We start from the raw sequence: 19,284 nt of genomic DNA on the forward strand, positions 1-19,284 counted from the left end.
GAGGAATGATGGGGATGTGTCGTGGCTCTGATTACATGTTAGGAAGAACTGGATGAGATGTGGAAGTGGAACTTCCTGATATGCAGTGGTGAAATAGTTGCTATGCAACAGAATCCAGTGGTATCTGAGTGGGATAAGAGCCTGTGTGGCGGGAGAGAAATGTCCTGTAACAGCTCCAGAAAGCTATTGTGAGAATCTGAGTTATCACAGTGTTGCATATTAGGAACATGCAGGAGGTATCGATCTGCTGTGCCCTGACACCGATAGTGTCACCTCAGCTGGGTGACTGAAGCAGAATCCTTTTATTTGCTCTAGCAGATGGAGATGGTATTTGTAGAAACAGAACAGGTGATTTTACTGGTGACTTGTATCATTTAATCTTGTGTTTTTAGAAAGGGTATGTTGTACTGTGCTGTGATGTGACCTTGACTCCCAAGCTTCTCTAGCACTTATTCTGCTTAATGCATTAGTTCATGCCTGCAGAATTTGAGGCTGCACGTACTAGTGTCAGTAAGAGCTAACAAGTGTTCTGTTACTGGTGAGACCCCATGTGGAATACTGTATTCAGCTCTGTGGCCCTCAACATAAGAAGGACATGGACCTGTTGGAGCCAGTCCAGAGGAGGCTGCGAAGATGCTCAGCAGAATTGAGCACCTCTCCTGTTAAGGCAGGCTGAGAGAGCTGGGCTTGTTCAGGCTGAGGAGAAGGCTCTGGGGAGACATCACTGGAGCCTCTCAGAACCCGAGGGGGACCTGCAAGAGGTCTGGAGAGGGACTTTCTACAAGGGGGAAAGGCTTTAAACTGACAGAGGAAGAAGTTGTTCACCATTGTCACCATTTCTTCCTACATGGACCTACAACAACCATGAAAAATGCTGGCACCATGCGACACTGGCACAGGGTGCCCAGAGGAGCTGTGGCTGCCACCTCCCTGGAAGTGTCCAAGGCCAGGCTGGATGGGGCTTGCAGCAACCTGGGCTAATGGAAAGTGTCCCTACCCCCCATGACAGGGGGATTGGAACTAGATAATCTTTTAGGTCCCTTCCAACCCAAAGCATTTTAGGATTCTGTATTATAAACCATTGTGGGCTTTTTCTTGCTTGTTTGTATTTCTGTTCTCTCAAGTTTGAGACTGAAATGTTGGAAATTCTTTCTACTAACTTTGGTATGTCTTTTCCCCTCTTAGTAAATGAGCTCCTCTTGTCAGCTGTGTTTCTCTGGAGCTGTAAAGCCATCAGCCTCTAACAGTGCAGTTCAGGAGTGGGTGACAGGACTTTCTTGGCAACAGTACCTCCTTGTGGGAGGACACAATAATGGCATAACATTCATTGCATTCCATGTGCATTTCACACTGCCGCAGTTTAAAAAATAAGATGAGAAAGCCAGTTGTAAATACAAATAGAAGAGAGGAAAATGTGATACTTGGATGGGGTTTCAAAAGGAGAAAGAAAATCTATTCATATAAATAAAAGAAGAAAGCATAATTCTGTTGATCTTTCCTAAGCCAGTGAAGAGCACTTGGCTGTTGTCAGTGTGATGCTGAGCACTGTCTCTGAGGGTGCTCACTGCCTGCGGTTGGTGGCGTTGTTGCAGAGTGTGCACAGACACAGCCTGGCATGAGCTGTCAGCTAATTGCCAACAGGCTCACAGTTCACTTGTTTTTAAAGGAATTTTAATGTAAGTTTTTGGATATTTTTTTTGTGCTGGATAAAGTGTGTGAATCCTCTAACTATTAAAAAAATTACTTGTGGCTGAACAGTGTTTTTTACATTTACCTGTGCCTGAGCAGATTTTTGTAGGCACGTGTAAGTAACAGTCATTTGACACAGCAGTAGCTGTCAGTAGCTGATCAGCTGATGGTAGAGCAGCATTTACTTTGGGAGTCATCTTGTCTGGGTGTGTTGAACAGTCTTGGAAATATCTGCCTGACAGTAATTGTGCAGTTATGATAGATCCTGGCTTTGGTTCTTTAAATTGCTTTTTGTTTGGTTGTCTAAAAGAATTGAAATACTTTGAATGCTGCTGTCTCTCTGAATTCCTATTTGTGCCACTAAAAGGACATTTTTTGCGTTTCATTGTTTGTGACAAATGTAATTATGGAAGAATATCCAGTTGATGGGAATTAAAATAAAAATGTATTGAATTGCATCAGATTGTCATGCTGTCTACTGCAATTTAAGGAAGTTTCAACATCGTGTTGTTGTTGGAGCTGTCATTTTCTGCTGTTTGTACTTGTAGCTCCTATCTGTCTAGCCTGCATCTCATGGCTCTATTTTAGGGTTATGATTTTATGTGTTCATGAGCACTTATGTTGCTCTCATTTCTAAGGGCTTGGTTGTATTCAGACCCTTCTATCTTGTGTTTGCTCACAGAATTGCAGAATGTTGAGGGGTGGAAGGGACCTCTGAGGGTAGTCTGGTCCAATGCCCCAGGTCAGGCAAAGTCAGCAGTCTGCCCAGGACCATGTCCAGTCAGGTTTTTAACATCTGATGGAGACTCCACAGCCTTCCTGCTTGGCCTGTGCTGCTGCTGAGTCACTCTCGCAGTGAAAAAATATTTTCTGATGCTTACATGGAATCTCCTGTGTGTACCCATGTTTGTACCCATTGCTTCTCCCCCTGTTGCTGGGCACCACTGAGAGCAGTCTGGCTCCATCTCCTTTTCACCTTCATTCAGGAATTCATGGTGCTTGTCACTGCTGTCCGCATTGTTGAATTTCATTTACCAAACTTCACATTGGAGAGCAGTATGTTGTTGTCTACTGGCAGTCACTAGCTCCATGGCACAAATTTCACTTCATGTCGGTCAGATGTTTGAGTGTATGAGGTTTTCATTCCATTACCTTATATTTGCAATGAGAAGAGCAATATTTGATTTCCTTGTATAACCAGGAATTACTTAATCACAAGGACACCAAAGTACGCAGTAATATAACAAGTAGTGACTAGAAAAGTTTAACAAAGCTGCTGGCTTTGTTGTGTTAAGAGTAATAGTGTGGAGGCCAAGGGAATTATTTCAGAATTAAATGATGCTGTAGAAGAGAAAGGGAATGGAAGATGTGGAACATTAACCTGCATGATCTGTAATCATTGACCTTCATTTCAAGGCATCATCAGGGCAAGAAAGAGATGCCAAATTTACTGGCAATACTTGTGACTTGCCAATTAACTGACGGAACTCCAGCGGCTTCCTTTCCTTTGGGCGTTGTGATGCAGCCTAAGGAAGTGTCTCCTGTTGCAGGTCGGGCCCTGCAGGTGTCAGCAGAGGCGTTCACCAGCGATCCCTGCTCCCTGCCCCGGCGCCAGGCTGTTGTCCCAGCCGCTCGCTCCCTGCTGGCCGCCGTCACCAGGCTCCTCGTGCTGGCCGACATGGTGGACGTGGCCTATCTGCTGCAGCACCTGGCTGTGGTGAGTAATGCTCTGCTCTCCTCAGGCTCCTGGCAGCCACAGCTGTGTCTGCTCAGGGCTCTCAGGGCATGGAGAACTCTTTCTGTACTTCAGCCTTGTAGGTCTCATGCACATAACACCTGGGCAGCTCTAGATTCTAAATGAGATTTGTGAATGGACCAAAAAACCTCATCTACTTGCAGCTCGGCATATTTGATCTATTTTTGGTTCCTTTTTTCCCACTAACACTTTCAGTAATTTATAAGAGACTGATAAAACCACAAATTTCTGTTGACTTCCTAATATTTCAGGGCAGAGGTGAATAATCAGTGCCACCTCTCATAATGCCTCATGCCACGAGAGAACACAGTGACTTAGAGGACCATGTTGAAGCGAGTTCAATTTGGTGAGGATAAGAGAACGAAGATTTGGCTCCAAATCAGACTAGAAAAAGTAATTCGTGATAAAACAATGTTGTGTGGGTTTCAGTACTGGGCTTGAAAAATCTGCCACTGACAACTGCTGGAGATGCACCACAGGCTAAATTAACACTGTCTTGCAGAAGCTTCTGTGTTGTTCTGTATGTTCAAATTTGTCAGCTGTAATAGGAATGGCCTATGTCTTTTGTACTGTTCATGGAAAAATGTTCTTAAATTATGATATTTTTCATGGTAATCTATTACATTTTTAGGGTTTATTTTCATAATCCTAGATGCTCTCTTCTGAGATATATTTGAGTATGTTTTACACGAGAGAGCTAAAATTAGATGGTTTTCCTTACTAGAGTTTCAGTATTTCTAAACGGCTGTCTAATTAACTTCATGTTTTCCATCTGAAAAAGAAAACAAAAAATAACTGAAAATGGTGAAAGAATACAGAGTATCATTCAGGAACAACTCCAGCACTGCAGAGTGCCATTAAATTGTCATCTTCTTCCATATTTCGTTTTAATAGGAGGGAGAACTGAATTTGTAAATGAACCCTTAGAATAAATTAGTGTGGTAAAACACTCTCAGTAAAGCCTGTGCAAAAAGACTCACCCTAGTTATTAGTGCGTTACATTTTGCATATTTATTTAGTCTCTGCTCTGGCTGTTGAACTTGCCAACAGTGGTATTAGCTTTAATGGTGTCTTTTATGTTGACATCTAATTAGGAAATTGACTTAATGTAATTTCAACATATGCTATTGAACATCCCTCAGTTTCTACCAACTTTTGGTCACAGCTAACTGAGCCAGATTTAAAGGCAATTAAATATTCTAATGAATTTCAACATGGCTCTATTCTAAGTGTTTAACTGTAATCATTATACTTTAAAACTCCCTTAGGAATTCAATTTTCCTTCAATGTGGACCTGCTCCCACAAAAAGACATTGTATTCACACAGTGTCAAAGTAGACCTTGTCTTTGCTGTATCAGCTGTAATATTCTTGGGTTTTTCAAGTTAATATGCCTTGAAAATCAACTCCTTAGAAGTCTTTAGCTGTTTTTCTTCGCACTTGTTCTAAAACCTTAATACTTCTACCATATTACCCTGCTCTTCAGACATGGGTGTTGCAGCTGTTATCATTTAGGAGATGGGAAATTTCATTGCTCTTTATTTCCATGTCTCTGAGCACTGTAATTTTTATGGGGTAGACAAAATTGATTTGAAAAATTAAAAAAAAAAAGTAATAGCAGAATAAAAGACAAAAATTCTAATCAAGGACCTTTTCTTTATATGCATATATAAAATGAAAGAAGTTGGTTCACCATTATGAAAGCACTCTGTACCATATTAGTCATATCTTGCTCAATATGAAAGTATTTAATGGGGAATTACCTATTTAGGTACCTAATATTTTTCAAACCCATTTATCAAAGAGTGCTGAAAGTTTTTAGTCTTGGTCACTCGCCTAAATTACTTAATTCCAACACTCTTGTTTAAAACTATACCTTTTTCTACTGACAGAATACACACTGGATCATTAAACTTTAATTTCCTCAGTAACCTGGGAATAAAAATAGAAAGAAAACAAAGACAATGTGTCTGGCTGTCATAGAAAACCTCATCTACTGTTACCTGTCACATCTGTCTGTTGATGTTTATCTAGGAAAAAAGAATGAACCTCAGCTGTCTCCTTCCAGTTTATGTAGTCTCTAACAATATTGTCTTCTGTACATTTTCTTGGACTTAGGACTGTTTTTGAATTTTGTGTAATAAAGTCTTCATATTAAACAGTATGTAATTCTGAAAATACTGAGTATTTTTCATCACAAAAATACTGAAATGTGACTCTTCAAAACTAGAAACAACAGGTGAGTTTGAAAGGATTTGGTAATCCTGGGGGGAATTTTAAACTGAATGTTCAAAAACACAGCTTTGTGAACAGGAAATTAGCTTTTTTAGAAGTTTTGCTAATAAAGTGGAGAGAATTTTGGCTGTTTAATGAATTCTATCAGATTGTCACCAATCAAAAAGTGAATAATTGTGTGTGTAAATAATGCTTATTGGATGCCAGTACAAACCCACAGTGACTGCTCACATTCTGGCACAGAACACTTCTGGCCGCTTGTGGAATTCACAATCCTATAAGACTCTGAGGGTGCAGTGCAAACAGGCAGATCCTTTTAGAGTTCACTGAAAAAATAAAGTACATCACACCAAAAAGAAAGGTTTTCCTTCTTTAAATACTTTTTTTTTAACAGGGATCAGTTTAAGAAATACCTATCTCTGTCTGAGTTTCCATGCTTAAAGAGTTTGAAGTCCTAAAGAAGCAACTGAGTTCTGAAAAATGTGGTCACACAAAAGGCTGTCTTCTGTATTGCACTCTGTGATTCAGGGCTGTGTTAGCAGCTCATCCATTATGGTTAGTAATGCTCAATATTATTTAATTAAGTGAATTAACAGACTAATGGTATTGCTTAAATTTATTGATTAGAAGAGAACAGCAGGAATGTAACAAGTTTGGAGAATTTCAGTCAAAGAGCATTGGCAGTCTGTCTTTCTCTAATCGGTTTCAGATCATGCTGAGCCAACATGTTTTATCTGCCTTTTTCCTCTTCATGTCACGCTTGTAGATTTACTGTGCAAGTCTTGATATTTTTCATGAATACCTCAGACAGCAGGATCTTTACAAAATGCTTGCCTACAGTTATTTAAAACTCCTGTCAGGGAAAAAAAAAAAAAAGAGAATGGCTACAGATAAGAAGCAACTTGTGAAGTTGGGCCCTGTGAATGTAGTACTGTCTGTTCCTCCCTTTCCTGCGCAGTATTCAGCAGCATTAAAAATGTTCTGAGCAAGAACTCGGTAGGGTTACATGGAATGAAAGAGGAAAGTCATCTTGGGCTGTCCTGTGCTTCAGATGTAGGGGCTTGGTTCAACTGCCAGAACTGTGCTTAATTGATCTAGATCCCTGTGTGGAGCCTTTCTACCCTCCAGCAGATCACTTTGGACTTGTGTGAGTCTTAGATGGTGTAGCTGGTCACTAAGTATTTCATTTTGGACTGGGGGGATTCGTTCTGCTCCCCATCCCTGTGCTCAGCTTCAGGGGCTTGGATACCTGGAAAACAGCTGGTCCTGCTGCTGAAGACTGAGACAGAGAAGTACCTCAGACTTTTCCTCTTTGGTTGTCACTGTTTCTCCCTGCATCCAGTGAAGGATGGCAATTGTCCTTACCCCTCCATTTGTTCCTGATGTGTTTATAGAAACCTTGTTTTTTACAGCAGTAGTCAGATTAAGTTCTAACTTCTTGCCACCTTCCTTGGTTGGGCGTGTCTGCCGCTTTGCTTCCCCGGCTAGCTGATGTTGAGAGTGAGGGGCGGCAGTGGGTCACTCCAATGGCAGAGGACCTTCTGGGGCATAAGGAGTATTAAGAAGGTGACAGGAGTCTTTGAGAGAATATTTGGCTTCTCCTTTGGTTCACACTTCTATTTATTTTCTCATCAGAGATTCCTGCTACCAATCAGATATTTGTCTGTGGTACATGGGATGCAGTTGTTTGGAATCAGGGCTACAGTGCTAATCATTACACTCTGCAAATTCCGTGGCACTCTGTGATGTACAGTAAATAACAGAGGAAAAGTAGCTTCCAAAGAATTGCTTTTAGGAGCTGGCTTTTTCAAAGTGAGCATTCTTTTGAGTGCAGTAGGAATCTGGATCCACTTCTGTGCTTGGTATAGGAGCCTCTTGAGTGCTCCTTTGTAACTTGTAAAAATAAATCATTGTCAAGCTGTGGGATGATAAGTTCTGACTGGAATGTTAAGTTGTAAACATAAAGCTTGGGGAGATCTATAACATGAAGGTGTTTTGTAGCAGAGGTTAATACAATGCTTGAAGTCATCAGAAGTACAGGTGAGTGTGAGAAGTTCATATTGTGTCTGGTGATGAAGTTGGAAGGTGGCATATTGGGGAAGCAGAGGCCTGTTTGAAAGAATTGTTTGGACTGTGCAGATGCCTGCATGCTGCAGTCAGTGACCAGTGCTCCATTGCAGTCGACTCTGTTTGAACCTCTCAGGGAAAGAACATGGCTGGGGGCTTCCCTTGGGAGTGTCTGTGACTGTGTTTGGCCTCTGCAGCAGCATGCATTCACCACTGAAGTGCTGTGCTTGTAAGAGAATAGTATGCAAGTGATGTTCTGGAATTTCTTTCTCTGGAGTGCTAATATAGGAAGGCACATTTTAGGCTGGGAAAATAATCTTGGGAAATTATCTTCTCCTGGCACATTATTTATTGGTAGTGTAGCAACAAAGTTGGTGTAATGCAGAATGGCTTGTCTGATCAACAGTTCAAGCATGCAGAGATCATTCTGATCTAGAGAAATGTATTTTATAACTCATTTGTGCTTTGAGAGGCAGAAATGAGGAAATGCATGCAAAACAAACAGTGTCTGCTTTATCATCAGTGTGGGTCTTCATACCTTTTTAAAATGTCAGCAAAATCATCTGATATTTCCTGAATGGAAAAAGCTGTGAGCTGCTTTCTGTAAACCTCTCCAAAGGAGGCACATTGCCCATTCCATTACAGCAAAATAGGAGAAGAGCAGCTTTTTTCTTGTAAGTATGTGTGTTCAGTAATTGGAATTTAAGAGGGGTTGTGAATGGCTTTTTTCCAACCATATCTCTGGGTAATTTAAATAGTACATTTAGTTATAATTTAGTCTTTTAAAGAACCAGTACCTTATCAAAACAGAAATGTGTATTTTTCAATGAACAGCTTCCTTATGTCAAAATGGAAGTAAAATTTGCTTCTTGTCCTTAATTCAATTGATATTAATCCATGTGAAAAGAAAGAGAAATATTTTACCAATGGAGAAAATAGTTCAGTGCTACTGTACTGCCCTGTGCAGTGGAAGATGGTAATACTGATACTCTGAAATCCAAGTATTCTTTGACTTGTGCAGCTCTAGATGAACAAAAAAGAGCCTTTTCTCCTAATTCAAGAATAACAGAGCGGGTTTTTGCAGCCCTGGCCCTAAATCTAAACCAGCTGTGTAGAGGGAAACTACGTAAAGGAAGTGCAGCAGGCCCTTTGGCTACATCATCTTTATAAAGCTAGACTCCCAGGCAAGTGCCATTAAAGGTGTGTGCAGTAGCATCATGCCCAGGGTGGAGAAGCAGGATTGGCTGCCCCATCCCTCTGCCTGTTTATATGGAGGCTCAAAGGTGGTTACCAGGAATATGGCTTTGTGCTCTGTATTCAGTAACGTCACTTCCCACATTTCTGAATTATAAGCAATGAAGCACTTTGCACTGCATGTTTATAAGCCCATAATTCTCTGTCCTGGCTTCCTGCTTAGCTGGTAAGCCATTAATTTTCATGGCTCATATTGAAGATGAAATGTAGTAAATTTTGGCTTAAACAGTATCAAAATTTTAGTATGATTAATTAGTTTAGTATGATTCCATTTTGAAATGTGCAGCCACTCTGTCTCAGCCTCTTTTCTTTGATCTCATTGCCTCGTTTTCGTTACATATGACAGCAGAGCAGAAGTTCCAAGGCTCCTGAATGTAGGCAGAAGGATAGTGGAGAAAACTCTCAAAAATGCTACGTCAGGAGCTCATAAAGACAGCAGAGGATTCTCAGTTGTTAATCCACTTTACTGCAGGAGAAACTTCAGTCAGAGCTCACCTCTTATCTTTGACATTGCGGTGTGTAAGATGTGAGACCATGGGACTTTCAGTCCTGATGCTTACAGGCACACTTACTAACTGGATGAGCCATGGTCAGTATCTGAGAGGAGGCTGCAGGACTCTACCTTACCCTAATCAGGCCCATCATACTTCCAAGGAGGCTGTGTTATAGCACTCTTCTGGCCCGTCCTCATCACTTTCAGAGTTCTGATGGTATTTGTTGCTTTGTGGTACCAAAAATGGGACAGTGAGAGTTGCTTCACTTAGTTGAAGCATTCAGTATGTGTTGGTTTCCAGTGGAATGAGCACAGAGCCTTCATTCAGCCTTATGTTGATGGTGCCTGCTCAGGACATTGGGGCTGCTGTGTTATCCACTCTGCCTTATAGGACCAGGGTGCCGGGCTCTGGTTCTGCATTTGGTGGGTTTGCGGTTTCCTGTGAAAGGAATGCTGTGATATTAATGAATATAAAGTCATGCTCTTCTCTTTAAGGTACAAAGTTGTCTATGCAGTATCTCTGCTGAGAAGTTACCTGTGGTAACTTGACAAACAGAAGAAGCTCTGATAAAATCATAGAGATATGATTTTACCATGGAGGGAAAATGAGTCCAGGTGGCTGCCTAGTAGTGCCACCGAGAACAAAAGCAGCAAAGGAATGCTACTTTCAGCTTCCAGAAATGGTTCAAAGCACTTTGAAAATGTAACAGGTAGAAAAGAGCTTCTGTGAATCTCTTAGGATTATTTATATTTGGTTATTGGTAAGAGAAAAAAAAAAAGTCAGGAATTCTGATATTTCTTTCCACCTCTAGACAGGGGAGATGTGAGAGGTTTTTTTACTACTCGCCCCAAAATTCTGGTTCACACTGATAGAAGTATGATGCAGAAAGATCCAGATGTAGTTTTAAGTTTAATATATGTGCTGATAACCTTTGTATGTCCAAGGCACAATTTTCTGATTTCCTGCTGATGACAGTGGAAAGAGCATATCTATGTTTTCTTAAAATTGCTTGGTTGATTTTTTTATTTACTTTTGAGTTAAATTTTTAAAATGTGTTTCTCCCTTGCATCTAAAGACAGATGTGGATGTTCTGGCAGTTACCCATCAATTTTATTGAAGCATGTTGCCCTTAGAGTTACACATTTGATTTGTATTTGATCGTGCTCTCATGCTGCTTCTTATATCTCTTTCCAGAGAGCCAAATGTATTATTAATGTTTGGGTTGCTGCAGGACATGAAGTGAGTGATCTTGCTAGCAGAGCTCCTGTTAATGAGGAATTGAAGCTGTGGGATTAAGTCCATCCTTAAAAGGATGATGATGATTCTACAACTGTATTGTAGTCTAACATGTTGATGATTATCTAAAAAAAAAAAAAAAAGACGCCTCAAGAAAAGACTGTACCTTATGTTTATTTAGTGAGTTGGGGAATCACTGGAGACCTTTTCCCTGTGTTATTCAATCCCACAACACGGTGCAACAGCTTTGGGCTAAGTTCTGGAGAAATATGTTGTGGTTTGAAGCAGAAGGTGCATGATGAGCTTGCCAGAGACATTATGAGCAGTTTCTTACACACATGAAAAAAAGCAAGGATTATGGAGTGCTTTTGGTCACCTTAAACTGAACTCAGGTCTTGTTTGCAAATGTTGCAATTAAGTTGCTTCCAGCTAAGGAGGTAGCCAGGAGTGGGAATTAATGAAAGCAAGCATTGCAAATGCAAGGCTTTCAGATCAGCTCTGGAGCAGAGATAAAATCTGAAAACAACAAATCATACAAAAACTGGAAGATAATGAAGGCAAACAGAAAAGAATAGAGAGTATTGCAGTTTTGTCTTAGCATGTGTGTTCTGTCAGCCATGTTGGTACAGAATTCAGGAACATATACTTTGGGTGAGAAAGTTTTATGTTTTGGTAGTAGACAGTTTAAATGCAGCTAGAAAGTCTCCAGTTAACCTCTAGTAGTGCTGAATGAGGTAGAGTAAGATAAATTACCAATAGATGAAAACACTGCCTTAACTTGCCTTTTGGTTATGAGAGCAGTGAGACTGAAATAAAGGCTGCAGAGTGGCAAAGAAGATGTGCTAACTTGCCTGAAGTTTCTAGGCAAGTTGTTGTAAATTGTCAGTGGAAACCCACTGCAGCTGCTTTTTATCCCCAAGGAGAAGTACCTGGGGGCTGTTCAGCATCAGGTACAGCTTGGGCTTGAGCTGAGTCTCCTGCTCAGGAATGGGGGGCTCTGGAGCACTCCACATCCATGGTCAGCATGGGCTGTCAGTTATGTTGTCAGCTTCTTGAAGAGGGACAGAAGATGAGTGGAGGTTTTATTTTTTTTTTTCCCTTCTGCTCATGTGGTTCATTATTCCAATTCAGTGGCTGTAGTTTAAGCAAAAGTATGGAGAAATGTGGGCTGTAGTTACTGCAGAAGTGCTTGGTTTTCCAGAAGTGACTGGAAAGCAGTCCATTGCCTCATTCCCTGGGCACTGGTGCCACGGGTGAGCTTCACCTGCAGGCCCTGGAACTGCAGTAGGCTCAGTCAATATTGTGGAAGGATTTACAAGTGTGTAGTTCTTCCTGATTATTTCAGTGTAAATATATGTTTATAGACTTGCTTCTGGTGGTAATCACGATAACAAAACATTACTGAGCTACCATGCTCATGAGGTGAAGAAGGATATTTACAGCTGGGAAAACAGCAAGTCAGAGGAGAAGGCTCATGATTTCCTGAAGGTAGCAAGGAAGCTGGACCTCCAGTTCTCCTCTGACACAAGTCTTAACCTTTCTGTTACAGTTCCTACAGCTGGGCTGGTGTTGTGCATCTCTGAAAAATACCAGTCCTATTTTTAATAATAGTGTATGCATGAAAGAAGTTTTAAATTTAAAAGTAAGGTCTATAGTGAAGCGTAATTGGAGTTGTTACAGTTTTCATGCAGAATGTGGGCACATTGCCCAAGGTGATTATCTACTCTTAAATTACTCTTAAGTAAATTAACTTGATGATAAGCACCCTGTGATTTCTAAGTTCTACTGTTACGCTTGATAGAATGAGTTCATGGCCTGTGTAAAGTCGCATATGCTTTTCTTAGCTGAAAAGAAAGTATTTAAATCTGTGTCAATTTATTACTTCCTGGAACTTGGCATAGAAAAAGCACTCACCTTTAGAGATTGATTGTTTGTGTTTGGTCTAACCTATGAAGTTAGAGGACTTCATTTAATTGATAAGGGCATATGTACAATGCTTTGAATTCTGTGATTGGTGTCAAAACAAAACTGTAGGAATATGTGGAAGGTTAGAGGTGACAAAGCTCAATAGCCTTAGTGTTGAGTAGAAAATAATTGTAATATAGATTGAAACACAACAACTGTATGAATGATAATTTTTGTTGGCTTTTTTTTTTATTTTCCCTCACAGTTTCAAAGAACATTTGAATCTTTAAAAAATGTATCCAGTAAATCTGATCTACAGAAAACCTACCAAAAGTTTCAAAAAGATCTGGAAAATCTTGATTACTTGGCATACAAACGTCAGCAGGTAAGGTCATGGAAGATTCTAAGAAGACAGAATGCTGGGCATAAACAAGGTGGGTGGTAAAACTGCGGTGTTTGATGGAATTACTGTTCTGTCACTTGGGTTTTGTGCTCTGTGCGCTGTCAGGTAAGGCAGCGGGGGGCATTAAGTCTACTTAATGCATATGATACTGGACTGCTGGGTTTTGGTTTTTCAGCAGAGAGAAGCACAGGCAAAACAAGCAAGTGAGACTTAGCAGACATTAAAAGTTGCATTAATATGTAATTTTCTAAATGGAAGTGTATAGAAGTACTATTTGGAACCGTTTACTTGAAAAATTAACCAAATTCACCAAAGTTAATGGAATCCAATACTTTCTGTGCATGGAAACCACTAATTTTTTTCTTCTTTAGAAATGAATTTGTGAGGTTGGTATGCATCAAACTTTGAAGTGCACATGGTCTTTGACTTGTGTTTGCAAGATCAAAGTTAAATTGAATTGTTAACACGTGTTTAGTGTTGGATGTTCTGACACTTATACATAGCTGATGTGAAAATATCGGCTCTCTTTATGGGTATTCATTAATTTTCTTCTCTTGATGATAAAATAAGGCTTTACCTTTTCCACAGCATGAGGGTAAAAGCTGTAACATTCTATGTGGGGATCATTGTGGTTTGTTTTCCTGAATTCTGTCACTTGGTGTCAGTATTGCCAAACAGTTCATGTGCTTGGGGCAGGTCACTTGCAGCTATTTATGTCAGGTAATTGATTAGATTACCTGTGTCTTAGTTAAATTGCACTGTTTATCTGAGCAGTAGTTACCTGGTTGTGGTGAGGAGTGTTTTACCTGCTTGTTGATACTGAGATTTTCATTTCAGTAGAGCTTGCTGGAGAACCTGCAGTGAGGGATTTGAAAAGTGCATGTATGTGTGTATTTAGTGTAGAAGATGCTTTGAATTTTGTCTTGCTTTAAAAAGGAAGTAATCTTTTTGTGAAAAGATTGAGAATTGGTTGGATGTGCAAAAATCACTGACCTGCTTTGGGGCTGAAGCTGTTGTGAATTTGGGACATGTTTATGGAGTGTTTAATTGATATTACGTTTAATTGATAACAATTTATATACACTTGTGTTAGGTTAAGGGTATGTTCATAGTCCCTCTGGCAAAATGCTGAGTAACTGCATCTGTTTGGAGGCAAACGTTTGTATATGGTCTGAGTGTGAATCTATTGCTGGTAAAATAAGAAGTTTATATGCTGAAAGCAATCAATGTTGCTTTTGAAAGAAATACAGTTATCTGCTTCTGTACCTTTTTTTCAGACATGAGCCATGAAGTGCAATATAGCAATGTACTTCTTCAGTGGGAAAGTTTACAGGACAGATGGGAAATCAAAGCTGGGCTTTTTAAAGGGTGTTCAAAATGTCCCACATTGACTCTGATTAATAAATATACACCAAACTTCTATGAGTGGCAGCACTATACAAGTAGCAAACTTGTTTGGGGTGATGGTTGGCCAGCACCCACTAGAGAAATTCCTTTGGGTTGAGAATATCTGTTTATAGCCAGGCTGCCATTTTGAAATGTGCCAGGAGATGCCTACGTCTGAGAAATGTAGATTTTCTTTCTTGTCCAGAAGATAGACTTGCAATTCCTTTGAATTAAAACAAGCTTTTAATTTCCTTGATACTTTCTAATCTCTGAAATTTGAAAAAAAAAATAATAGCTACATGCTACAATGAGTACTAAAACTTATTCTCTTGCTCTATGACTTCGTGGAATGTTTCCAGTAAAGGCTAAGTAAAGTTTACATTGGTTTGTATCAACCCAAATATTATCACCCTTGCAATATGAATGTTATCAGGGGAAGTGAGAGGACAAAATATTAAAGCACTTGGGGATAAGATGGGACTTAGTGATAGGTCCCAGCTCTGCTCTTGGGTTGCTGTGGTAGGTGCACACTTTTGTCTTATGTGGGTCTTTGTTGCTATTGAAGGGATGTTGTCCATATAGCTTTCAGCTGGAATGGCACTGGTTTGAGGCTGTTTATTATAACTATCTTACTGTAAGGTCATTTAAGGAGAGTTGGGCAATAGCTGCAATAAAAATGGACTTACAGAAATTCAGTGGTATTTAGCACCTGTCAAACTGAAAAATTGCCACCGTTGCTGCTGTTCTTAGTGCTAACAGTGCCTTTAGGATGCCTGTAGCAGTGCTGGCTGTGATCCAAAGACATTCAGTTTTTGACTAGAAGCCTCCATCAATGTGTCTTCTTATAGTTGACAACAGGACTTTAGTATGTGTGCAGACAAAAGCAGTATCCTGTTGTAAAGTATTCTGATTTAAGGTTTGCTTGTTTGATGTTGATTGTATGCCCTCAGGGAAACTGTTTGTAAAGGACTGAAACTATGGGAAATAATTTTGGTTAATCCATTTAAAAAATAATTTTAGGATTTCTTTCTGATGTTTGTTATGTTTAGAAGTGTTTTAAAAAGTTGTGTTGGAAACTGAAGGAGATAAGGGACGTATCAAAGATATTTATGGGGCACACAGTAATTTACTTCACTCATGGAAATAGTGCTTCCAGAAGATGCAGCAGAGCCATTCCCTGTTCTGTTTCACAGTCCCTTATTATCAGTACTGCAGCTGCCTTCATGATTGTACAGGTCAAATTTGCATTTTGAAAGTTTTAATTTTGAATGAAGACTTGCTTCTTCAGTCAAATTGTACTTCTTTTTGTTAAAATGGATTAAATGCACTTTTATTCTTCAGCTTTGATTGTTCACTTTGGTGGGAGAGAATCAGAAGAGTGAAAGTGAGAAGTTGTGGGTTGATAAAGTCATTTTAACAGATAAAGCAAAAGCCGTGCACACGAGGAAAGCAGAGCAAGGAACTGATTCCCACTTCCCATGGCTGGGCAGGTGCCCATCCATCCCCAGGAGAGCAGGGCCCCATCACGTGTGGCAGTGACTGGGGAGGACAAACTCTATCACCCTGAATGTCCTCCTTCCTTCTCCTTCCCCCAGCTCTGTGTGCTGAGCATGGCCCCACATGGGCTAGGATATCCCTTGGATCCCTTGGGCTCAGCTGTCCTGGCTCTGTCCCCTCCCAGCCCCTCACTGGTGGGGTCGGGTGAGGGCCAGAGGAGGCCTTGGCTCTGTGTGAGCTCTGCTCAGCCATGCCCAAAACATCCCTGTGCTACCAGCACTGCTTCCAGCACAAATCCAAGGCACAGCTACTGTGGAGAAAACATTAACTCTACCCCAGCAAAAACCAGCACAGTAAGAGATTTGTTCACTGAAGTGCTCCACTCCAGCAGCTGGAGACAAGTTTCTGAAAGAGATTATCACTTATCAACTGGCAGGTTTATTTTGTGGCAAACCCCTTAAAAGTATGCTGGAAATTGGAAGGAGTTCAGGGTGAATTATTTTTTGTCGAGAAAACAAGCATGATGATAGAAAGCTGAATGACTGAGGTCTTTAAGTTATCTGGAAAAGGTTATGGCTTAGAAATGTCAGGAACAGAGGTACTTAACTAAATCTTTATTCTAGTACACAGAAATGTGAGAAGAGCCAATGGATGGAAGTCAGACAAGTTCAAACCAGAAAACAAACGAACATTTTTAGTCATTAACTACTGAGAGGACTTAGTTAAGAGGTGCAGTACATTAATCACTGCTTGTAGCCTCTCTGTCCATTATCCATGCCTTTTGAAAAGATGTGAAATAACTGAGATTCAAATTGAAGGGCAGGAATTATGGATCTTTCTGTGGCTTGTGCTATTGGGTGAATTTGAATGAGAATTCACTTTTTTTCCCCTCCAGACTTAAGAATGACAGTACATTTGGTTGTTTGTTAGAGGGTAAAGGCACAATTATGTCTTCTGAATTGCCATCCTGGATTAACAAATGGGTGAATGTGTTCAGTTTTGTATTTACCACTTTACCACTGTCTAATCTTTTAGATTTTAGGGTTGTATGTGTTGAGATCTTGTTTAGGAATTTTCAAAGAAGCCTTGTACTTCACTCCAGAGTAATTTTAAGGACATACAAGCATTTAATTCCCATTAGATTTCTGAAAATGCCTTCTTTTGTTTTCTCCTTTAATATGTAGTCACACAGTATTGATTATAAAATGAGACTATAGGTGATGTTTCCAGTATTGTAGCTGCTTATCTCTCCTTGACAGAGGAACAACATCTATCATGTTGTTGTGTAATTAAAATAGCTGATTTATGCATTCATTTTTTAAAAAAACAAACAACAAATTAGTCTCAGTAGCTAAGATAGTGAAAAATTATGACAATTCTGTTCTCAGTCACCTGACTTGTTTTAGTAATTCCATGATTATAGCTCTGTCATTTGGTCCTTGCTTCTGTCTGTCCTGTGTATCTCTGTGGCTTGCTTAATGGGTGAAGAGGTTTTCCTTTTACCTGCTCACCTGAAAGTGCTCATATTCCCTGTGCTTATAATTTTTTGTATGTATTCAGAGTTGTAGGAGGAAGACTTTCATATTGACATTTCCCCAGGCTGTGCCATAGTTTTAGCAGCTCCCTTGTTCAGCTGGATTTGTGTCTGTCAGTTCCAGCTTGAATGATTTTAATTTGTATCTCCATGTGTGCAATTTTTCTCTCTTTGCATGGATGCTAAACCTCTGAGGAAAAAACTCATGCCTCCCCTCATCTTTTCAAAGCTCAGGCTTTTGCTGTTTCTGTGAAACTGAATTAGTTTTAGCTGTGCCCAAGATGTCTTCAGTTTGGATAAAAGATTCCAGTCTAGTCTTGTCTCTGATAAATGTAGATGAAATGTCTTGGGAGCCAAGGATGGATGATGCTTTATATTCAGCCAAAAAGTCACCAAGTAATTTAAAAAACACAGAAACAATACAAAATTGAGTGTTACAGTGGGAAGGAAATGAGATCTTCAGCTAGAAATTAAATTACAGAGACAACTAAGTAATGTTAAAAGGGCATGGCTTAAAAAGCTGTAGAGAATTTTGAGTGCATTCCATGGGGGACTTGGATACACCACTGATTTTGCTCATGAACATTTGCTGTAGTACCATGTATGTCTCCTGTACGAAATTTGATGTGTTGGGTGGTTTATCTCAGTGGGAGGTAGTGGCTAAGATTAGAACTCTATTCTTTCAGTAGACTGGAAACCAATTTATTTTTTTCCTCCTGATGAAATAGAATGATACTTCAGGTGATATGATTATGCTAATGTGGGATAAAACCAGAATTTGGGGGTTGTAAATGGGGTCAGAGTCTAAGGAGAATGGTTCTTAATGAGGCAGTGATAACTGATTTTATGACAATTGCAGTATTCTGTCAGGCAACAGTGTCTCAAGGGAAAAAACAAAACTGCAGTTTTGCATAGCAGAAGTGAGGTGAGCTTTTTCACTTTCCTGTGAGGTGTTGCCTATTTGGTTGTTTCAAATCATACATTGTGGAGCTGACTGTTCCTGCCTACATGTGATGACTTGTGCTCATCGTTAATGTATCCTGTCTGGGAGAAGCACACCTATTTTTGAACATTACTGTGAGTTCAAATTCTGCCCTACAGTGCACTAATGGTTCCGTGTCCTCCCTCCCCCTCAGGAAATCCCTTTTCCTTTTCCTTTTCCTTTTCCTTTTCCTTTTCCTTTTCCCATCCTTTTCCCCTTTCCCCTTTCCCCTTCCCCTTCTCCTTCTCCTTCTTTCTTCTTCCCCTTTCCCTTTTCCTTTTTTTTCTTATCCAAGTTATGCTCCATAGTGAGGCAATCAAAACATACCCCTGTAGAAAATGACTTAATTAATTTCTGTAGTTGCTGGGAATAATTGGTAAGTGTTCTGAAATCTCCATTGATTCCAGAGAAATTTAATCAATTTTCCCATTTATGTAAAAGTCCTGTGAAGGATGTCAGAATCTAGTCTTATTATGAGATACTTACTACTTACTAATCGTATGACCACAAACCCAGACTAATTTGGCAAGACTTGATCTGGACAAAACTGTGGTGGCTGTAACTCATTCCTGGATTTATTTCTAGATGAATAAGATATAGTGTCTTTCATTATTTGCTGTGATTGTTTTTCCTCAGGAACGCCAGTGTAGCTGACTGAACTGATTGCTTGGTTTGTGTCCTTGCCAAGGACGGGGCAGGTTTGTTTCCCTCCAGTGTCCCATTGTGCAGATCTCCGTTCTCTCATGCTGCATGTTGGGAGCAAGGAGCGTTCAGCAGCAGTGTTGCCACCGGCCCCGAGCTCTCTGTCACCACCGGCTGGTTCATTCAGCCCACTCCATATGGAACA

General features: G+C 40.1%; 1 protein-coding gene across 3 annotated transcripts in view; it reads left to right on the forward strand.

Moving 5' to 3' along the window:
• Window positions 1–19,284, forward strand: part of CTNNA3 (catenin alpha 3) — a 414,675-nt gene that overhangs the window by 17,724 nt on the left and 377,667 nt on the right. For all 3 annotated transcript variants that reach the window (XM_041490074.1, XM_041490075.1, XM_041490073.1), the window contains exons 4-5: window positions 3,240–3,406; window positions 12,901–13,020. In XM_041490074.1, the coding sequence (XP_041346008.1) occupies window positions 3,240–3,406; window positions 12,901–13,020 (287 nt within the window). The remainder of the gene's footprint in view (window positions 1–3,239; window positions 3,407–12,900; window positions 13,021–19,284) is intronic.

Source organism: Pyrgilauda ruficollis, unplaced genomic scaffold (assembly GCF_017590135.1).
Source record: "Pyrgilauda ruficollis isolate IOZ18807 unplaced genomic scaffold, ASM1759013v1 scaffold98, whole genome shotgun sequence".
Taxonomy (NCBI): Eukaryota; Metazoa; Chordata; class Aves; order Passeriformes; family Passeridae; genus Pyrgilauda; species Pyrgilauda ruficollis.